The sequence below is a fragment of the Podarcis bocagei genome, assembly GCF_964188305.1.
Source record: "Podarcis bocagei genome assembly, chromosome: 10".
Lineage (NCBI taxonomy): Eukaryota > Metazoa > Chordata > Lepidosauria > Squamata > Lacertidae > Podarcis > Podarcis bocagei.
Window position 1 is genome coordinate 49,239,782 of NC_138135.1, and position 20,730 is coordinate 49,260,511.

The 20,730-nt window shown below is 41.7% G+C and overlaps 1 protein-coding gene across 1 annotated transcript; it reads left to right on the top strand.

The window, feature by feature from the left end:
• The first annotated feature begins 9,374 nt into the window (after positions 1-9,374).
• Positions 9,375-19,099, top strand: TMBIM4 (transmembrane BAX inhibitor motif containing 4). Its single transcript, XM_081211837.1, has 7 exons — positions 9,375-9,634; positions 12,016-12,124; positions 13,199-13,304; positions 14,214-14,247; positions 14,698-14,815; positions 15,222-15,267; positions 17,896-19,099. Exons 1-7 carry the CDS (start codon positions 9,532-9,534, stop codon positions 18,100-18,102), a joined length of 723 nt encoding a protein of 240 aa, XP_081067963.1. The 5' UTR covers positions 9,375-9,531; the 3' UTR covers positions 18,103-19,099.
• The last annotated feature ends 1,631 nt before the right edge of the window (positions 19,100-20,730 follow it).

Sequence of the window (20,730 nt, forward strand, 5' to 3'; positions counted from 1 at the left end):
GGGTTGCACTGCTAGTCTGTAAAATAAGATATTCAGAAGTGGCTTGAGTTGGCCATAAACAACCTGACATGAATGCTGGGTTGACGGTTATGCATTGCTTTTACATTGCTACAAATTCCCTTGAGCATACTTGCAAAAAAATAAAAATAAAGCTCCAGCCCTATACAGAGTTACTTTTAACTTTTAACACTGAATTTAGGGAGCTTACCTCTTGAGTAAACATGCACGACATCACACTTCCATCTATTAAATAAAGCTGCAGTCCTAAATATATTTACTAAGGACAGGACCATAATAGTTATCACTGGACACCAATACTTATTTCAGAAAAACCATGCATATAATTGCACTGTTGCTGGACCCACCTCGACTTTTTGAGGGGCCCCATTTGCTGCTCCCCTTCTCACTACATTTGTTCCTCTGGCCCTGCACTAAAACCACATGCAGAGTGCTATCCTGTTTATGTTCACTCAGAAGTAAGCCCAACTATGTTCAGACACACTTACCTATGAGTAAGTCCCATTGAACTCAGTGGGGCTTACTTCTGAGTAAGCATGTATTGCATTGTGAAAACATTGGCAGTATTGATAGACGATTTCCTTTCTGTTTCCATAGCATTCGCCTATCCATTCTTAAGGAAATCAGCCTTGAGCGCTCCCTGGAAGGACAGATCCTGAAGCTGAGGCTCCAATACTTTGGCCACCTCATGAGAAGAGAAGACTCCCTGGAAAAGACCCTGATGCTGGGAAAGATGGAGGGCACAAGGAGAAGGGGACGACAGAGGACGAGATGGCTGGACATTCTCAAAGCTACCAGCATGAATTTGACCAAACTGCAGGAGGCAGTGGAAGACAGGAGGGCCTGGCATGCTCTGGCAATAAACCATGGGGTCACAAAGAGTCGGACATGACTAAACGACTAAACAACAACAACAATATGGCCACTCTGGGCAAACTAATGACTGCCTCCCTTTTTGCCTTCTTTGGCAACGAAGGATGGCTTGATCATCTCCACTTGACTGGCTGCTGCAGAAGCTGGCAAATAACTTCATTGGAAGCCATGTTCCATGCAAATGTAAGGTAAGCATTACACTTACCAAGAGCATGCAAAACTGAGTTCTTTCCGAGGTGGAAAGAAGCTAGCAAAAATACCTATTGCAAATGGGCAAAGACACCACTGAGCAAACATCAAAAGGTGAATATAACAAAGCCTGCTTCTTTGCAGGAACTATTTTCATACAATCTTAACCGTTTTGGACCTGTCAGAAAAGAATCATAGAATTGCAGAGTTTGAAGGATCATCTAGTAACAGATCACCACCAACCAGGTCCCACAACTTCAACATTAAGCTTTCATTTCACCCAAACACATCAAATTCAGTGCTAGACAGTGTGGCAAATGGTGATTCATTAGTTTATGAGATGATCATTCATAAACTTGAGATAATAACGTTAAATTAAATCATTCTTTAATTTATGGGAAATAATATTCCTACCTCATAAATCCAGGAGAATTGCTTTATCTCAAATGTGCTGGTAAAGATGTGCACATGTCTCATCCCCCTGACACTTATATTAGCTCATCATCATGGCAGAGACCTCTCAAAATAACTCCCCAGAATGATAGCTTTGGGGCTGGCACAGAAGATAAATCTAGTAGCTGTAAAGTTAGAGGTCAGGGAATTGATGTTATAGGTTTGAAAGGAGCAGACATGCACTCCAAAATGCTTGCTTAATTTCATAGGCGCAAGACAAAATGTGCCCGAAATGATTTCTTATTTCCCCATCAGAAGGTGCCAGCCTTATTCCAAACGCCTGCTGGGTTGCTTTATTAAGTCTCAATCAAGTCCCACTTCGTGCCAATAATTCAAGAGGCCAGAGAACTCAAAATCATCTTGCCGCTAGCTATACAAGGTGCTTTGTTCTATGCCTTTGAAGGTTTATGTTCTAATCACCTATAGATGCTGAATCCGAAATCTTTAATGCCCAGGGGATGCCCTTGAGGTCCTAGTGGCCTGGGGGAGCCAAAACAATATCTCCTAAAATATTAATAACCCAGAGGTGCAATTTCCTATTTTCCTTAGTCAGCAGTTTTGGGGGGACTAGATCGGACCATTTGGTGCCTTATCAGGCCATTTGGTTCACCTATCTCAGTATTGTCTATATGGTACTGATGGGCAGTAGCTCTCCAGAATTGTATCCAGGAATCTCCCAGCCCCACCTGGGGATTGAGCCCACCTTTGCCTGCCCAGCTGCATATCTCATTACTACTGCTGTGGTGCTGCTGCCAAAGCAGGACTTCAGGGAAGAAGTCCAGAGCTCCCAGACACAACAGGGCTGGCTTTCCATACAATTCAGTCCAGTTCTACTGTTACCTAGTTATAGTGTTCATCTCCTAGCTCGTTTTATTTTATGGCATCTTTGCATTCTTCTTGTAAGTTGCTTTGAGACATTTTTTTCCTGTAAAAAGTGATCAATAAATATAATAAATAAAACAAAAACTCATTTAATAACTGAGGAAGGGAGTAAGCATGACAGTGAAGGATATATATATATATATATATATATGCAGGTTTTGGTGTCTTCGGGTATCTTCCCGTGTAAGAGTTGGGGTGTCTAGGCGACGTTTCGACGAGGTCTCACTCGTCATCTTCAGGCTGGTGCTTTCGGCTTCTTGTTACTAGAACAGAGCAGGATCTCAGTGTTTGAGTTCCTATAAATACTGTTGAGGGGGTGTGGTGTATAGCCTCCAACGTTCTGGGCAGAGAGGAAGTTCCCAGGTTATTGTGCCTTTTCTTCTTTTGTTCATTAATTACTTGAGGGATATCTTGAGTGATTTCTTGAGTGAAATCACTCAAGATATCCCTCAAGTAATTAATGAACAAAAGAAGAAAAGGCACAATAACCTGGGAACTTCCTCTCTGCCCAGAACGTTGGAGGCTATACACCACACCCCCTCAACAGTATTTATAGGAACTCAAACACTGAGATCCTGCTCTGTTCTAGTAACAAGAAGCCGAAAGCACCAGCCTGAAGATGACGAGTGAGACCTCGTCGAAACGTCGCCTAGACACCCCAACTCTTACACGGGAAGATACCCGAAGACACCAAAACCTGCATTCCTGTACCCGTGAAAATCTACGAAAGCATATATATATATATATATATATCTGTGAGAAACTTAAGCAGACATCTGAATATTAAGTTGGTTCATGAATATCTTTCCATGAAGGTCATTGGTAATTACTGCAGCCCTCCAGCTGTGATCATTTATTCAGTTAAAAAATATAGTCTTTCACAGATGTTTAGCAATCATTTCGAAACACTAGGTCATGTTGTACATTTGCAACAAATTAATATTACGGCGAAGGATTGGTTAATCATCTCTACTGGGCACTCAAGGGGTATGACAAAAATGTCAACTAAAATGTTACAATTATATTGATTGATTGGCATTCTAATAATTTTAAGTGGAGAATAGCCTAGTATTTTATGTACAAAAATTATTCATTTTCCTTTCATAAAAAGGGACTTTTTACAGCTGGGTTTCAAGACATCGCTTCCCAGCGGTGGGTGTCATCCAGCCAAGTTGAAGCGTTGCAAGTCCAGTTCTTTTAAAATTTAAAAATTGCAGAGAGTTAAGCATGTGCTTAGCTATACAACTGAAATGTGGGGTGAAATGTGCTTAACAGCTGGGATCTTCCTTTGTTTTAAGAAACTGTATTCCGTATTTGAATATCTCTGTTACTAGGCTGACATTCATTTTCACTCATATAATGTAGACTTCTTTCCATCACTATTGTAAGGGTTCAAGCCAATCTTCAATATAGCCTATTTTTTATTTTAATTTTTGTACAAACTACATATGATAGAGTATTATTTAGATTTTCCCCAGATGTCTCAGTGTCAGAGTCCTCCTTGTACAGTTTCTCAACTACAAGGTTTAACATAGAGAATCAGCGCTCTGGTCTTCAGTACATTACAGATGAACTCCTGAACCCAGTGACATTGAATAGTAATCTGTAAGATTGTATATATCTCTTCAAGATTCATCTGAGACTGTATATACCGTGTGTGTGTGTGTGTGTGTGTGTGTGTGTGTGTATACTTTAAGCTCACATTATTTTGAGTTATAGAATGTGTTGCATTGAGATATTTAGTGTACAATGTACCCTTATTTCATATACAGAGCTGTGCTTGATGAGGTTCTAGCCTAGATAACAAAAGCTTTCCCTAAAAGGAAGTTCTTTTGGGAGGGGAAATGAAGCAAAATAGCTCGATACACACAACTCCCTTGAGATGTGGTAGAAGTAGGGCACTCCCATCAATGTTTTCTGTTCTAGCCCGGTGCTGAACTAGGCTCAAAAATAGTGAAATTGCTCCTGACTGAACAGAATGAGGAATGGGAATGAACATTGTCTAGTGTTTCGAAATGTGATTCACATGTTAACGTACGTTTTATAAAGCAGACTTAGGGTGCAATCCTATCCTTGGATACATTAGCCGAGTAGGCCTTGGAAGCGATGGAAGTGCCTACTTGCCAGTAGAGATGGAGCTAAGAGTAGGAAAAGATGTCTGTTGCCAACCTGCACAGCCCTGGAAGGCTTGAAGCTGCAGGGAAGGATCATAGCTGAGTGGTAGGGAATCTGCTTTGCATGCAGATAGGCCCAGGTTCAACCCATAACATCCCTAGGGGTGGGAATGCCCCCTACCTGAAACCCTGGAAAGCCACTGCTGAGTCCTGGGCTAGATGAACCATTAGCCCATCTAACCATCCAACCTCCTGTGTCCCTAAGGCACTGCTGCCTGGAAGGCTCCACTAAGTCCCAGCTGCAGAGCAACCAAGAACAAGGTGTTTTGTGGGCAGAACAGGGGTGGCACAGGGGAGGAGCACACCTGCTAACTGCCCACTTGGTTGCATGGACACAGCCATGAATGCCTGGGCAATCTATACCGAACCACAATCAAGCAAAAAATTACTCCTCTCCCATGGACTTGAATAGGAGGGATCAGGGTCAAATGAGGAATCCCCCCACTGTCTTCTGCAACACTTTTTCTGTGTTTTCCATCTTCCCTTGTGAGATGGGGATAGCTTGGATGCAGAGACTGGGGAGGTGAATCTCAGAGCCAGAGGATTCCTGGCCGTAGGACTGCTTGTTCCATCAGTTATATTAGACACCCTAGTGCGCTGCCTCTGAGCTATGCAATGCAAATAAGCAAGACCACTGTAAATGGTAGATATTCATATCAAAGCACAGTAAGCCTTTTTCTTCTTTTTTTACTACCACTACTATTATCAGGCATTTGTTAATCTTAACAAAAACAGGCTTTCATTTATCAGCTTATTTAGCTTCATGTTAAAGTACTCAACAATGACTTAAATGAAATAAAGCACAAGGTAATTTGCTTAAAAATGAACTCATTGTCATATAGTTAATAGAAATAGTTTCTTATTCATGCATCATTAATATTTTATGCTTGTTAAAAAAAAGTAGTCTAATTTTAATGTGCCCTTTTGCTAGGCAGTAATGGAAGTTTTGATGGGTCATAAAGCAATGATTGAAGATTCAAAGCATATTCCTATGGTCAGAGACGCAGCCACATTCCAAGCACATTGGTTTTCCTCCTCCTCATGCTTCCAAGACTATTTATATTGTACATGACTCCCAATTATAATCCACTTCTGTTAGTGATTTTGTGTGTGTGTGTGAATCTGCATGACTTATGCCTTGACTTGATTGAAGAAGATGATCAGTTATATTCTAAGCTAATGGCTAAGATTTACTGTGCATTATACACTTCAACCTATTTTACCAAATGTGGAGCTGAGTCCTGCAATAATCTGATTGTTTACTTTTGTGTTTTGTTAAACTCAGTGCATGGAAATACATTGGACACTGCTCTGCAATACTTTGTGAAAATTAGGCACGCTTAAGTCCCAACTAAATCAAGGGCACTAAAGCTGCAATCCTACACACTTGGGAGTATCCTAGTAAACACAGAAGGGTTTTGATCTGAACGAGCACACTATATATTTCAAGGTTTCATTGATTTCATTGTAATTTCAGCACACCTCATTTTCAGCGGCTTGCACCCAATAGTTGCTGCCATGGGGTTTATTTAGAGGTTCAGTGACTAGGGTGCGTGCATGGGTGTCCATTGTCTAGGATGCATTCATAATAGCCAGATATTGGGAAACATCATGGCAAGGGATGATCTCTTGCAAGAGATGGCTGTTTAGGTGTGTTTAAGACAGGTAAAGATTATCATCCATTTTGCAGAAAAGTACACACTGGCCTGCTAAACAATAGAAGGACGAAGGAAATTGGCTGCTGTTTAGATAATTAGTATCTAGTGTACTACTGTAATCAAAATGTATATTCTGTTGAACAATTTGCAGGTGCTAGATTAAGGTAAACTGAAATGTAATGTTAAGCTAATACCCTTCATGTGTCATGTTGTCTACAAGATTTCTGGAACACTTATGAAGGAATAGAACATAGAAGTTGTTTTTGTTTAAATGCAGTTTGTTTATGGCCTTTTTTGTATACACCTCTGTCTTATTGGAGGCAGAATAAATTATGCCTGTTATCTTGAGTAATTATTTGCTAAGATTTGTATTTAACAACATTTGCATTCAGGTTTTGATTACTGCTCTAAACAGAGTAGTTTTTCAGTATATTTATACTTTAATGCATATTTTATGTTAGAGTTAAAATATGTGATTACTAGTTCATAACAACTAAAAGCTTTCAAAATATTTTAAAGGCACTGTTCAAGCACAAAAACTTCTAAATATATGGTGGAAGTATTCACTAGCGAGGATTTTATGTCATTTTGCGAGTGCACCAATGAATTAAAGCACAATTTCTGGTCCATTAATATCTGATCTGGTCATATTTATTTTTGTTTTATCTGAAAAACAATGTTTAGTCTGAAGCTAAGTAGCTGTTTTAATCAGATGTTTCATGCTTTTACTTAGTGTGTGATTGCTAAGAGAATACCACAATTTCAATGGTACAGTCAAATGCATATATCTATATAAATGCATTTGCCCTTATCTTGCAAGATGCTGACTATACATGCATTTTTCCCTGTAGGGATTTATCTAGAAGAAACTCAACAACAATAGGCCGGTAATAAGGCAGGGTGGAGAATTAGCAAGCAAGCATCAAACTCATGTATAAGAAACATCTACCCTCTAGACTGACGTGGAGAATCTCCAGTTACGACCCTTCAAATTACTTTGTCTGGTCCTCAGCACTCGCTCCAGTCACACCCTCTTTCCAGGCCAGGCCCCACATCAACCCTACTTTGCAGCTTCCTTGGGTGGTTTTCCCTGACTGGAATGTGACTTTGAACTGTGATAATACTTCATTTGTCTGGATGTCTGTTAAAGAGAAGTGTGGGGGTGTATCTAACAAGCCTCAGTTGGTCGCTGGTCTTTGCTGCTATCCTCATTATTCTCAAGAGAAGCACTTCTATCAGAACACAGTGTAGACATTCTTTAAAATGCATGACTGCTTTCTGGAGCTTCTGGAAAAGAACTGATGGTTAAGAGGAAGTCAGGAGCATGGAAAGGGGAGTACCGTAGAAGTTTGATTCACCCACAGGGAACAGATTGATTCAACAGGCCCACTTTCCAAGTAGACTAATTTGGAGTCATATTTTCCTGACCATTATCAGATTATCCTCAGATTGGGGAAATCCAAATTCACAGAGTGGAAGACCTTCAGTCTGAGGTGGACGTCGCATGGATGAGGTGAATGCACATTAAACTCTAGTGTGGACAAGCCCATAGTTGCACCAATAGCTATGTAACATTAGGCACTCTTGACATGGCGGTACCAGACAAATCCTGTTGTTGTTGTTGTTATTATTATTATTATTATTATTATTATTATTATTAAATCCCTATTTTCATCAGTGTGCTAAGGGTGTGCTAAGATATGAGCAGATGAACCTTTTGGCAATTCAGTCCCAAGTCATTTAGTCCTTTAAAGACCATCACCAGCACTGTAAATTGGGCTTAGAAACACATTGGCAACTATTGCAAACTGCTACAACACAGATATCATCTGTTCTTCTGACCAAGAGTTAAGCTGCCACATTTTGTTCCACTTGGAATTTCCATGTTCTTTTTTTAAGGCAGCCCCATGAGAACTGTACTGGTGGCTAAAAGCAGCCAGCAAAACCAAGCCCCTTCCGTTCTTTTCCTCCTTCCTCTGTAGGGAAACACAGTCAGCGCCATTTTCCCATTTAGATGCTACGACTCCCATCTATTTCCCGGTGCGCCATGCACGTCTTAGAAAATCATACTGTAGAATTGGACGGGGGTCAGGACGGTCATCTAGTCCAACCCCCGCAGTACAGGAATGCTTTGCCCAACATGGGGGCTCAAACCCACATACCCTCCAACATTTCTCTGATGAAAATAGGGACGCCCCATTCCAATTTTACTATTTATACCCCACACAACTTTACTGGGTTGCCCTAGCCACTCTGGGTAGCTTCCAACATATATAAATGCATAATAAAACATGAAACTTTTTAAGTTTCCTATACAGGATTGCCTTCACATGGCTCGGGGGTTGGATAACTCCATACCCTCCAACATTTCTCCAATGAAAATAGAGACACCCTATTCCAGACCCTTCCAGGAAAACAGGGAGGTTGCAAAATACGGTCTGAAGCTCAACATCAAAAAAACGAAGATCATGGCCACTGGGCCCATCACCTCCTGGCAAATAGAAGGGGAAGAAATGGAGGCACTGAGAGATTTTACTTTCTTGGGCTCCATGATCACTGCAATGGCGACAGCAGCCACGAAATTAAAAGACGCCTGCTTCTTGGGAGGAAAGCAATGGCAAACCTAGACAGCATCTTAAAAAGCAGAGACATCACCTTGCCAACAAACGACCGTATAGTTAAAGCTATGGTTTTCCCAGTAGTGATGTATGGAAGTGAGAGCTGGACCATAAAGAAGGCTGATTGCCGAAGAATTTATGCTTTTGAATTATGGTGCTGGAGGAGACTCTTGAGAGTCCCATGGACTGCAAGAAGATCAAACCTATCCATTCTTAAGGAAATCAGCCCTGAGTGTCTTGAGCTGCCTCGAACGCCCTTCTCTGTAGAATATCATTTTATTTGATTTTTTTAAGTCTTTCTCTGTAAGCTCGAGGTCTGGGAACAGCAACAACTTCCTGCAGCTGATTTGGAACTCGAGGGAGGGAGAGAAGAACTGAACGGGCCCTGAAGACAAAGGCTATTCCGAAGCCTTAGCCACGCCCACCAGCCATACGTCGCGGACGAACGTTCCTACGCAGCTGGGTGGGGGGAGGGGAGAGAGAAGCGCCGGCGAGCCTTAAACCGGGGGAAGGCCGAGCGAATCGCTGGAAGGCGCGATCGACGCGCTCCGCGATCGACGAGCTTGCGTCACCCGGATAGGGCCTGAGGAGAGAGCGGGGAGGCGGATCGTTGGTGCTGGTGCGCAGTTGGTGCTTTCCAGCTCCTGAGCCGAAGCCGCCGCCGCGATGATGGCCGCGGAGAGCCCTTCCTCCTACCCGAGGACGTCCATCGAGGACGATTTCAACTACGGCACCAATGTGGCCTCTGCCAGCGTCCACATCCGCATGGGTAAAAAAGGAAAAAAGGGGGTGGTGTCCTGCTCTCTAGGTCTCTGCCCCGCTCCCTCTCCAGGCATCGCCCTGCTAACTAGTCCGGTCCCCCCCCCCACCTCCACTCTGGTTTTGAAGGGTCAGGATTCGACCCGTTTGCTTCCTGGAGCCGAGCCTGTCGCAGCTTTTAAGGGCGCAGGACGAAACCAGAGAAAGAAGGCGTCATCGCCGCGGTGCTTTTAATTTCGTTTTCTATCCCACCCCTTTTCTCCCAAGGTGTCACGGCGGTGTAAACATGGTTCTTCTCCGCCCCTCCCCCACCATGTAACCCCTACAACAACCCTGCCAGGTAGGGTGAGGCTGAGAGGCAAGGTTTTAGTCCGACACTAACCTTCATGATACACCTTTAGGTGGCAGGCAAAAAAACCTGTTCTTTTCTAACCAGGCTTGAACCCTAACCAGGGTTGACTTGATTGACATCCTATTCCCTTTTAAAATGTGGGGTTTTTTTGCGTGGGGTGTTATTGGGTTGTTGTTTTGATTATATATCCTGCGGTTTTGTATTTCGATTTTGTTCTGTGAGACCTCAGAGTATAGGGTGGTATATAAATTCAGTAAATAATAATAATAACCACTGCACCACGCTGGCTTCCAGACAGGGCTTTGGCAGCATCGCCCCGACACACACACTAAGGTAGAAGCAAAGATAAAAAGACACTTAAAAAAAAACCAGTTTAAAAGGCAGCTTGGCTGGAGAGAAAAATTATTTGAGTCTGTCTTTTTGTCTCTCGCTCACACGCCCATGTGCTGATAATCCTTATTAATTATGTGGCAAAGTACAAACCATCCTCCTGTCTCCAAATTGCAGATTATTGGGGTTCACAGGATCAAATTACAACTTGAAGTCACAAAATATATAATGAAAATAAAAACAGAAACAACCCAATAACCGCCACCCACCCATTTTAAAAGGGCATTGAATGGCAGTCAACCAAAGGCCTGGTTAAAGAGGAATGTTTTTGCCTGGCGCCTAAAGGTGTGTAATGAAGGCGCCAGGCAAACCTCCCTGGAGAAAGCATTCCACAGACAGGGAGCCACTGCAGAGAAGGCCTGTTCTCATGTTGCCACCTTCCGAACCTCTCAAGGAGGAGGCACATGAAGAAGAGTCTCAGAAGATGATCTCTGGGTCTGGGTAGGTTCATATGGAAGGAGGCAGTCCTGAGTCGTTTAAAGCTTTATAGGTCAAAACCAGCACTTTGAATTGGGCCTGGAAGCTAATTGGTAGCCAGTGCAGTCAGACCAGGATCAGTTTAATATGCTCAAACCATCTTGCCCCAGTGAACAACCTGGCCGCTGAATTCTGCACTAACTGAAGTTTCCAAACCATCTTCAGAGGCAGCCCTATGTGTAACGCATTGCAGTAATCTAACCTTGAGGTTACCAGGGTATAGATGACAGTAGTTAGGCTATCCTTATCCAGATAAGGGCATAGCTGGGCCAGCAACCGAAGCTGAGGCCATCTGAGCCTTGAGTGACAGCAAAGGATCCAGGAGTACCCCCAAGCTATGAACCTGCTCCTTCAGAGGAAATGTAACCCTGTCAAGAGCAGGTAACCTCCTAGCCATCCGGTCTAGGGAACCACCCACTAACAGTGCCTCAACCTTACCTGGATTGAGTCTGTTTTGTTGGCTCTCATCCAATCCATTATCGAGGGAAGACACCGGTCCAGCACTTCCACTGCCTCACCTGCAGATGTAAAGGAGAAACAGAGCTGAGTGCTATCAGCATACTGTTGACAACGTATTTTCATTGTCACTTGGTGAAAAGGGTGGGGAAAGCTGCATCTACTTTAAGAAAATGTGTTTCCAGATGCTGCTAAAATTGCAGGACTAGGACTAGTAAAAATGATGTTGACTCTGCAAGGAATTGTTACATCTTTGAATGAGCTTCAAATCCAGCAATGGTCTTTGTACAGGTGTTATTTGCTCTGTGGCAATGTGAGTGCCCACTGTGAATGTATGGATGGAAGGCGGAAGGAGAATGCTGTAATAATTCATTGGCCAGCAACAAACATTTCAGGCAAACATATCCTCTTGATTTGGTTTCATTTACCGTCCATTGTCTTGTTTGCGCAGTTCAGTGCTTACTTGGGCTACTCGTGTATTCCCTGATGCATAACTTTGGCAATGCTACTATGATGTTAACCTATTGCTGCCCTTTGAGGAACCACTTGTTCATTCTAATGAGTACAATTTATTCACTATTACACTATTTATTGTTTTTGTTTCTATGCTTCATTAAAAAGATGCACTAGTTTTTTATTAATCCTCTGATTCGAGGTAAAGCAAGAAAGCAAGAATTAAACTATGTTAATATGCTGTCTTATTTCCCATCTCTTAGCATTTCTGCGCAAAGTCTACAGCATTCTTTCAGTTCAAATTTTCTTGACTACGGTGACCTCTGCAGCTTTTCTGTACTCTGAGACAATTCGGACATTTGTGCATGAAAGGTAGACCCTTTTGATGAATACAGTTGCACAGTATTTCCCCCACATTTCAATGTATAATAAATTTTAGACAGGATACTGTTTGATGTAATAATAGGTTTCAGGGAATTTTGTTGGCATCATTGGTTCTCAAGCATGGTTCTCTTCTGTATGTTGCTTGCTACTGTGAGATAACAATGATTTATTTATTATTAAACATCTTGGTCCGAAGGGTCTCCAAGCGACTTGCATTGAATTTTTAAAAAATAAATACATTATACCATAGAAAGGGGGAGAGGTCATATAACTCAATACTATTGCATGCAACGTATTGGGAAAACAAAACACCTTCCCATAACAGTAATAGAAAAGCATTAGCAGTATGTGAAGAGTAAGCAAAACAATACTGGTATCCACTAACTAGAAGAGAAAAATTAAAACAACACCGATAAACCTCTCCCTGACCCAAAAATAATTCCCATCAACCTGCCATTTTTTTAAAAAATGAAACAACTACACCAATGTCAGCTGTAACTCAGGGGTGGGTGGGTCTCTATATTTCGTGTATATAATGATGCTTGTTAAAGGCGCTGGAGCAGGGTCAATAAAAGATGACAACAGTACAACTGGTGGATGTAGCTGTGCTACTGCTAAGCATAATAAGCAGCATTTATATAGGTGTGTTAAATTGTTCAAAGCAGGTTGCATTACCTTGGTCACCCTTAATACAACCCTTTATTGTTACCATATTGTAGATGGAGGACTAAGGCTGAGAGAGATTATATTTTTCTTCCCCTCAGATGTGTTCCTGAATGAAGCTCATCTACTATCTGTCATAGAATTTATACAGAAATAAATTGCTACCAAGAGCATGACTATTTATTTGAGGGTTTCATACGCTTGAAATATTGGTGACTTTGTAACTATAGATGTCTTAATTTCATACAACCAGAAGAGAGGTGTCTGACCTTCATTGCAGATATATTAATTTTTTTTAGACATGTATCCAATAGACTTACTTTTTTTTTTACATTAAAACAAAAGGAGCTAAAAAGCCAGCAAATTAATGTTGACTGTGTTCTCTGTTAAATCTCACAGCCCAGCTGTACTCCTGGTATCCGTGCTTGGTTCCCTGGTTGTGATTGTGGCATTAACTTTGTACAGACATCAGCATCCACTTAATTTATATCTTCTCTTTGGCTTTGTAAGTATTTCCAAAGCTTACTTTCTTCCTTACTGCTTTGTGGAGACTTTTAAAAAGGTTGCAGATAATTTGTTCTCCTAGTAGCCTTTCTGTTAAGATTGTTTTTCAAAGAGTGAAGTAGGTCTGTAAAATACGCACTGTACCTTCTGAAAATTGACGTACACTCAGTTTCCTCTGTGTGCTCAGAAAAGTGCAATAGTGTGAATTCAGGAAGACAGTGGGTTGCATCTAACAATGGAGTTCTCCTTGTGCAATGCAACTTCTCTGTCCCCTCCTCCGCTTGTGTGCCCCCCAATTCTGCCCTAAAGGGCCCCTTCAAAACTTTGTCCAATGAGCATGAAGGCTGGAGGGTTTTTAGTATGTTCAATTGAATGCACTTAGATATTCTCCCCATAATTTGAAACCCTGATAAAATATGGTTCTTCAAGTTTTCCAAGTCTATTCGATGGAACATGCTTTAAAACTTTCTTTACGCCTTTGTAGTAATTGCCCCCAAATCCAATGAGCAGCGCCAGTACCCGGCCCTGTTCCTACTTTAACCCTGTGTGTGCTCACACAAATGCTTTTAACACAGCTAGTGTTCAGTGCCCAATGGCTTATAAAGCACTGTCTGCTTCTGTGGTGGTTGGTGTGATCTCTAGGAAGTGGAAGGTATATAAAGGCATGCCACTTTTCCTTAATCCAAATAGGTTTATCTTGAACTAAACATATTACTCGACTGACATGCATAGAACCCAGTCTAATGACTCTGTTGCATGCACATCCTGGCTGCATGAGCTGACCATTCCAATTTCTTCAGTGTCTGATAGAGTGCTGCCGTACACAGGGTGCCCTTTGGCTTGAGATTGCTGAGTGGAGCTGCCTTAATGTTGGCTTTAGATGATAATTCTTTCATTTTATTTTTCGCAGACCCTTCTTGAAGCACTGACTGTTGCTATTACAGGTATGCATTCACCCTTATCATATAGATAGAAATAGAAAGGAAGAAGCCCTATTTTATGATTTGTTACTGCTTGCTGAAAGGTGATTGACAGTACAGAAGCCAGATTTGATGTCTCTTCTGTTATACATTCTCTTCCAACCAAAAATGAACAAGAAAAAATAGAGAAATGCAAAGTATAATTAAAAGAACAGAGACTGTACCTTAGAAGTATGGACGTCTGCCTATTATTCTTTCATTATATTCTATAGAAATTAGCATGCTTATTCTTGGGATTAGCACTGTAATCGTAGGTGTCTCATTGCCTGGAATATAGGTATGCTTAGCTGTCAAATGGAGCTGATAATTTTTTTTCTTAATGTGAGCACGATGCCTGCATTGATTTAGTTTGAGGTAACAATGCCAAATGTTCGATAAAGATTTTAATTTACCTTTCCTTGTTTCTCCCCATAGTGACTTTCTATGAAGTATCTGTTGTTCTGCAAGCCTTTATCTTAACGACGGCTGTCTTTTTTGCTCTCACTTTGTACACTTTGCAGTCCAAAAGAGATTTCAGCAAAGTTGGAGCAGGGTAAGTTACTTTCCTATACACGCACACAAACATACACAGTATATATACATCCATGTATAAGAGGATATAGTGGCAAAAATTGGGGGAGTTTCTATAACCACCCTGCAAAAAACAGCAACATTTGCTTACTCATAGAGGTGAACAAATGACTGTGTCACTTAATATACAGTGGTGGCCATTTCTGTAGAGAGTTGCTGTTGGAAAAACACGGGGCAGCTGAATTGATAAAGTGTGTGCACAAAGTAAAATCCGGAGGGAGGGAGGGGGTCAGTGTGACTTGTCATGACTGAAACGGTGATAGCGAGTATCACAATGCGAATGTATGTTCTATAATAGGCGTGTATGTAACTAAGATGAAAGTGTAGTTTAAGAAGAAAGTCACTAACCTATTAATGTGTGTTCACAGGCTGTTTGCTTGCTTATGGATTCTTCTTCTATCAAGCTTTCTAAGGGTAAGAGGTCACACCTTGTTGTTGTTATTGAAAACATCACTGGATCATTTAAAGGGGGGAGGGTAGGTTTATGCTAGGGCTGTGCCCCCATCTAATTTGAGGTCCTTATGACTCAGGGGCTCCTTGTAGTAGTAAGAGAGTTCACTGTAACATGTATTGTTATTCCTCAGTTTGAAATGGGTGACGTAGGAAGTTTAATACAGTTTTTAAACTAAAAAATATACTTAGTTCAGTGGTTACAGTTTATATGTTTTAAAACTGGACTTCTGCTGTATTGGATTTGTCTTAAGCTCAACAATACTTAAACCACGGTTTGCAAGCCCAGTTAAAAATACGATTTCTAAATTTTTGAATGATGACTTAACTGACCGAGTGTAAACTCATTCCACCAAGATCAGGTACAAAGCCACAGTTCATTTGCGGTGTGCTTCTAGGCATGTTTTTGTAACATGTAACATAAATCAAGGATGCAGTCCTATACACACTTAACTGGGTATTAAGCCTCCTTGAGCATAATGGGGCTAAGTTCTGAGTAAACTTGCATGGGGTTGCAGCAGAATTACTTCGCGTTTTACTCCAGTATTTTAATCTGTTTTCTTTTGAAGCCACCATAAGACCTCTGTGGTGCAATGGGTAGGTGCATCAGGTTGTTAATCAGAAGGCTGGTGGATCAAGCCCACCAGGGACAGCCGTGGGCCAAATTCCGGCATTGCAGGGGGTTGGGAAAGATGAGCCTTGGGGTCTCTTCCAATTCTACAATTCCATGATTTGAATACAAAGTAGGAAAAACCAGTGCACATCTGTGTGTTGTGCTATGGACATGTTAATACAATTTAAAGAGCTTAGATGTTTTCATCTTGACAAAAGTAAAAACAGCATCAGTATAAATTGCCAAATAAAGCATTTAATGAGAAAATCCCAAGATCTGCAACTATAGTGTGGGAGATCGTTTTTTAGAGAACTAACGTAAGAGACACAGATGGTAGAACTCTAATGTTTTGAAGAATGCAGTTCCAAACATCTTTTCAGAATAACGCAGACGCAAAATGCCCAGCCCTTGCCAAAACCTTTCAGGATAGCAATGTGTTCAAGAAAATAGATACAATAATAATAATAATAATAATAATAATAATAATAATAATAATAATAATAATAATAGCCAATCAACAATCTTAACAGCTATATAGGGATTGGGACCAGAGATCCCTGTCTGGCTATTCTGAAGCGAATTCAGTTTTGTCATCTCAAAAGAGCAGTTCTACAGCAGCAGGAGGAAGGAATATGTGGTCCCCCATGTGTTGCTGGTCTCCAACTCCCAGCCTCCCCAACCAGCATGGCCAGTAGTTTGGAGATGATGGGAGTTGCTGTACTGCATCTGGAGGCACAGGTTCCTAACTCCTGTCAAATAATGAAAGTTATAGAAGAAATGACAAGGTCTGCTGATGTTAGGGTTGCCTCTTTTTCCATGACACATCCTCTTTTTCAGGGGTAAAATTTCTGTCTGGGTGGATTTTTAAAATTTGCCAAATTGTCTCTGGCTGGGGTGAGCTCCCGTTGATCCGCCCCTGCTCCTGCCAACCTAGCAGTTCGAAAGCACGCCAAAAAAAGTGCAAGTAGATCAATAGGTACCACTCCGGCAGGAAGGTAAACGGCGTTTCCGTGCGCTGCTCTGGTTCGCCAGAAGCGGCTTAGTCATGCTGGCCAAATGACCCGGAAGCTGTATGCTGGCTCCCTCGGCCAATAAACCGAGATGAGCGCCGCAACCCCAGAGTCGGTCATGACTGGACCTACTGGTCAGGGGTCCCTTTACCTTTATACTTTCTGGATGAGACATAGACTTACCTCTTCTCTTCTCCTGCCCCCCTCAGCAATGTATCACAGCTTCTATAGCCTACATATAGTAGGGGTATTTAAAATGAGAGTCGCCATAACGTCCCCCCCTTTTTTTTTTTGCTCTTCAAAATATGGCAACCGTAACAATGATAAGATATGGAAAGCACTAAAGACTCAGGAATGACCAGAAAATGGTATGGTGTGCATACAGTCATACCTTGGTTCGCGAACACCTTAGTTGTTGAGCAAATCGGCTCCCAAAGGCTGAAAATCTGGAAGTATTCTAGTTTTTGAACATTTTTCGGAAGCCAAACGTCTGGCACGGACTCCACTTGAGTGCAGGAAGCTCCTGCAGCCAATCGGAAGCCGCGTCTTGGTTTTCAAACATTTCGGGAGTCAGACGGACTCCTGGAATGAATTAAGTTTGAGAACCAAGGTACCACTGTATACAGCTTCTCTGTAAGCAAGCAAAATATATTAGTGGCCGCATTCAACTAAATCACTGCACTAGCAGAAATCAGGGCAATGCTGCCTTGGTTCACCCCTCCTCCTGCACCCTGACCCTCAGATCTGCTCCAGAGTCAGAAGAACCTGCAGAACATCATGAGAGCGGAGGGGAGATTGTTCTGTAAGGCAAGCAGAAAAGCTTGTACTGATGGAATAACCTCTTTAGCATTACACTGGCTAGGACCATTCAGCTTTAATTATAGTTCCATTACGGTCAAATCTAATTTTTTGGTGTGCTTTTATGAAATGCATTGGCACAAAACCTCTCTCTGTGTTCTTTGGTTATAGCTTTTTTTCTACAGTGAAGTATTAGAGGTAGTACTAGCTGCTGGAGGAGCACTTCTGTTCTGTGGATTTATCATCTACGACACTCATCTGCTAATGCACAAACTCTCCCCTGAAGAATACATATTGGCTTCAATCAACCTCTATTTGGACATCATCAATCTGTTTCTACACCTGCTGCGTTTGCTAGAAGCATTTAATAAAAAGTAATAGGGAGTTAAAATTTCTGAGATAATTTGGATGTAGCATCAAAAAAGTTATTAAGACCTAGGAAAACTGCAGAATGCTCTGAGATTGGAGCTTGTTTTTACATTCCACTGTGGTTTCAGTGTTTTCTGTATAAAGGGTGTTTTAGAGAACTGGTGTTTATGATTCTATTCTGAGATCAGTTAATTACATATTGCAGTCATCTTGGCTGTTCAGTAAAGGCTTAACTCCATCCGTTTGCATATCGTTTTTGATTGAAAGCCTTGCTCATCAACCTCCATTTGTGCTATTAGAATTCTGTTTTCTGCAATAATTGCCACAGATGTGTCCTTTGATATTCACAATTGTCACTGGCTGGATAGCATAAAATGGAGTCTCTTAATTTTGCTATTGAACATCAAAGCTTTAAATAAGCTAACATTCTGTTGCTGGTCATCTGTGGAATGTGAAAGCTTACCCTACTAGCATATTGATGTGAAGGAATTATCCCACAACTTGGCTCCTACACTTTTTAAAATGTTTTAATGTACTTCTAGTTAAATACTGTGTTTTCAAACACTGCAGTATTTTGAGAGATGAAAGGAACTTTATTCCAAAAGTGGATAATTAATACAAGTAAAAGATGTAAATTATTTGTTTATCGGTAGTTTCTGCTATTTTGAAGGCTTGTATCCGGTCTATTTTAGATTTGTGAAATTTTAAAAAGTTCTAAAGCGTGTTTATATATATCACACAAAAACACCACAGCTTCATGTTTTCTGTTGATCCTTCTGGAATGCTGGAGAAGTTTGAAGTACATTTTGACCCCTTTTCCAAGGCTTGTCATTGACTGTTAACAAGGGGTAAGACACTTATGTGCAGTGGAGTGTTTATCACATGATGTTTTGTATTGGTTGTGTACTGTGAAGTGCAGGCAGATCAGGAGGGGCAATTATACTCCATCTGCTCTTCTTTCGGGATAACATTAAGAATTTATGAAAATAAATTTTATGAAATGCTAGCTGTGCATGTCATTTGCCTCTTTATTTGCTTTTTGTCTGGTGGTGCAAGATTGCGAACTAATGGTTTCTTGACGATTAAGCAAGCAATTACAGGCAGAAACGCAGTGTTGTGCCTGATAATTTAACATAGTCCTAGAAGCTCATACCATTGGAGTGGCAGTGCTTCTCATTCTGAGGGCCTAGAAGACGTGCTCGTGTTTAGCTTCTAAAACTAGTTGTGCAGGAGTAAATGACTGCCTGCCAGCCATGTTCTTTAAGCTATATGCCGACCCTTTCAATCTTGGTTGTGTGGAGCCTGGTAGTGTTGCTCACTGATGTGAAAAAGACATTGAGGATGTAATCCAGATTTGCACTACAGTGGTACCTTGGGTTACAGACGCTCCAGGTTACAGATGCTTCAGGTTACAGACTCCGCTAACCCAGAAATAGTACCTCAGGTTAAGAACTTTGCTTCAGGATGAGAACAGAAATCGTGCACTGGCGGCACAGCAGCAGCGGGAGGCCCCATTAGCTAAAGTGGTACGTCAGGTTAAGAATGGGCCTCCAGAACGAATTAAGTTCTTAACACGAGGTACCAGTGTATTGCAAGGCTCTTTGTGATGGCAGCTCTTCTGCCCACAGCCTTCACTTTTGGTAGGCAGAACAGGGAGCTCTGCACTGGATGAGTGATGCTGGCTTCATTCCATGGACAGAGGCTGGTGGAGATAGTTTGGGCTGGACAGAGGGAGACTTCTGCCCCATCCAATCTCCACAGTGTGGCACAGCCTATGGGATATTAATATAGTTGTCATAAGGTATAAAAATTAACCACGAGTGCTCTTAAAAGATGCTTTTGTTTTAAATACAGAAAAGACAACTGATTAGGAAGCTAAAACTATATATCCATTCCCTCAAGCAATACTCTCGTGCATGACCAAAATCAACGCAGCATTCTCATTTTGTGCTTTTGAGTGAATGTACTTTTCAGCAAAAATGTCTAAGGATAAGCAAAGAGTCAGGGATTTGGCTGAGCTCGTTCTCTTGGGGTCTAACATGGTATATTAACCCTAGGAGGCAGACTGACAGTTTAGGAAATCAAAGTGGAAAGGGCAGTTGTGTATAAAAAATATTTTGCCACATGTGAGCAAACAGTGGAACGTAAAGATCGCGTCAACAGTGGGTGGGAGCATATTTCCTTCCTCCTCTCAGTGGTGTCCCAAGCGCTCCCTTTTCCAATTCATGTAAGTTCCCCTTTACCATTCATAATAATATAATAATAATATATCATTTATACCCCGCCCATCTGGCTGAGTTTCCCCAGCCACTCTGGGCGGCTCCCAATCAAGTGTTAAAAACAGTACAGCACTGGGTGGCTTGCCCTCCTCACCTGCCCTTTTCAATTCAAGGGACAATTAAAGGTGATCAAATAACCTGGCGGAGAGGAGGGCTAATAACTCTGCTCCCTGGTCCTGACACCTGTCCTTCAAAATCTGTACCTGAAAGCACCTAGGAAGCTGCCTTGCAGCGAGCCAGGCCACTAATCCGGCTCATCTAGCTTGTCAAGACTTTGACTGGCAGCAGCGAGTCAGGACTCCAGGAAGCGGTCGCTCCCTCTCTCTTCCCCGCGCCGCCAAAGCTGCACCTGAAGCTG

What these genes read in the sequence shown, in the direction of transcription:
- TMBIM4 (XM_081211837.1), top strand. Translation starts at nt 9,532, where the DNA reads ATGATGGCCGCGGAGAGCCCTTCCTCCTACCCGAGGACGTCCATCGAG. An exon ending in TATATCTTCTCTTTGGCTTT is followed by an intron (nt 13,305 to 14,213) that starts GTAAGTATTTCC and finishes TATTTTTCGCAG; the next exon opens with ACCCTTCTTGAAGCACTGAC. An exon ending in TTCTATCAAGCTTTCTAAGG is followed by an intron (nt 15,268 to 17,895) that starts GTAAGAGGTCAC and finishes CTTTGGTTATAG; the next exon opens with CTTTTTTTCTACAGTGAAGT.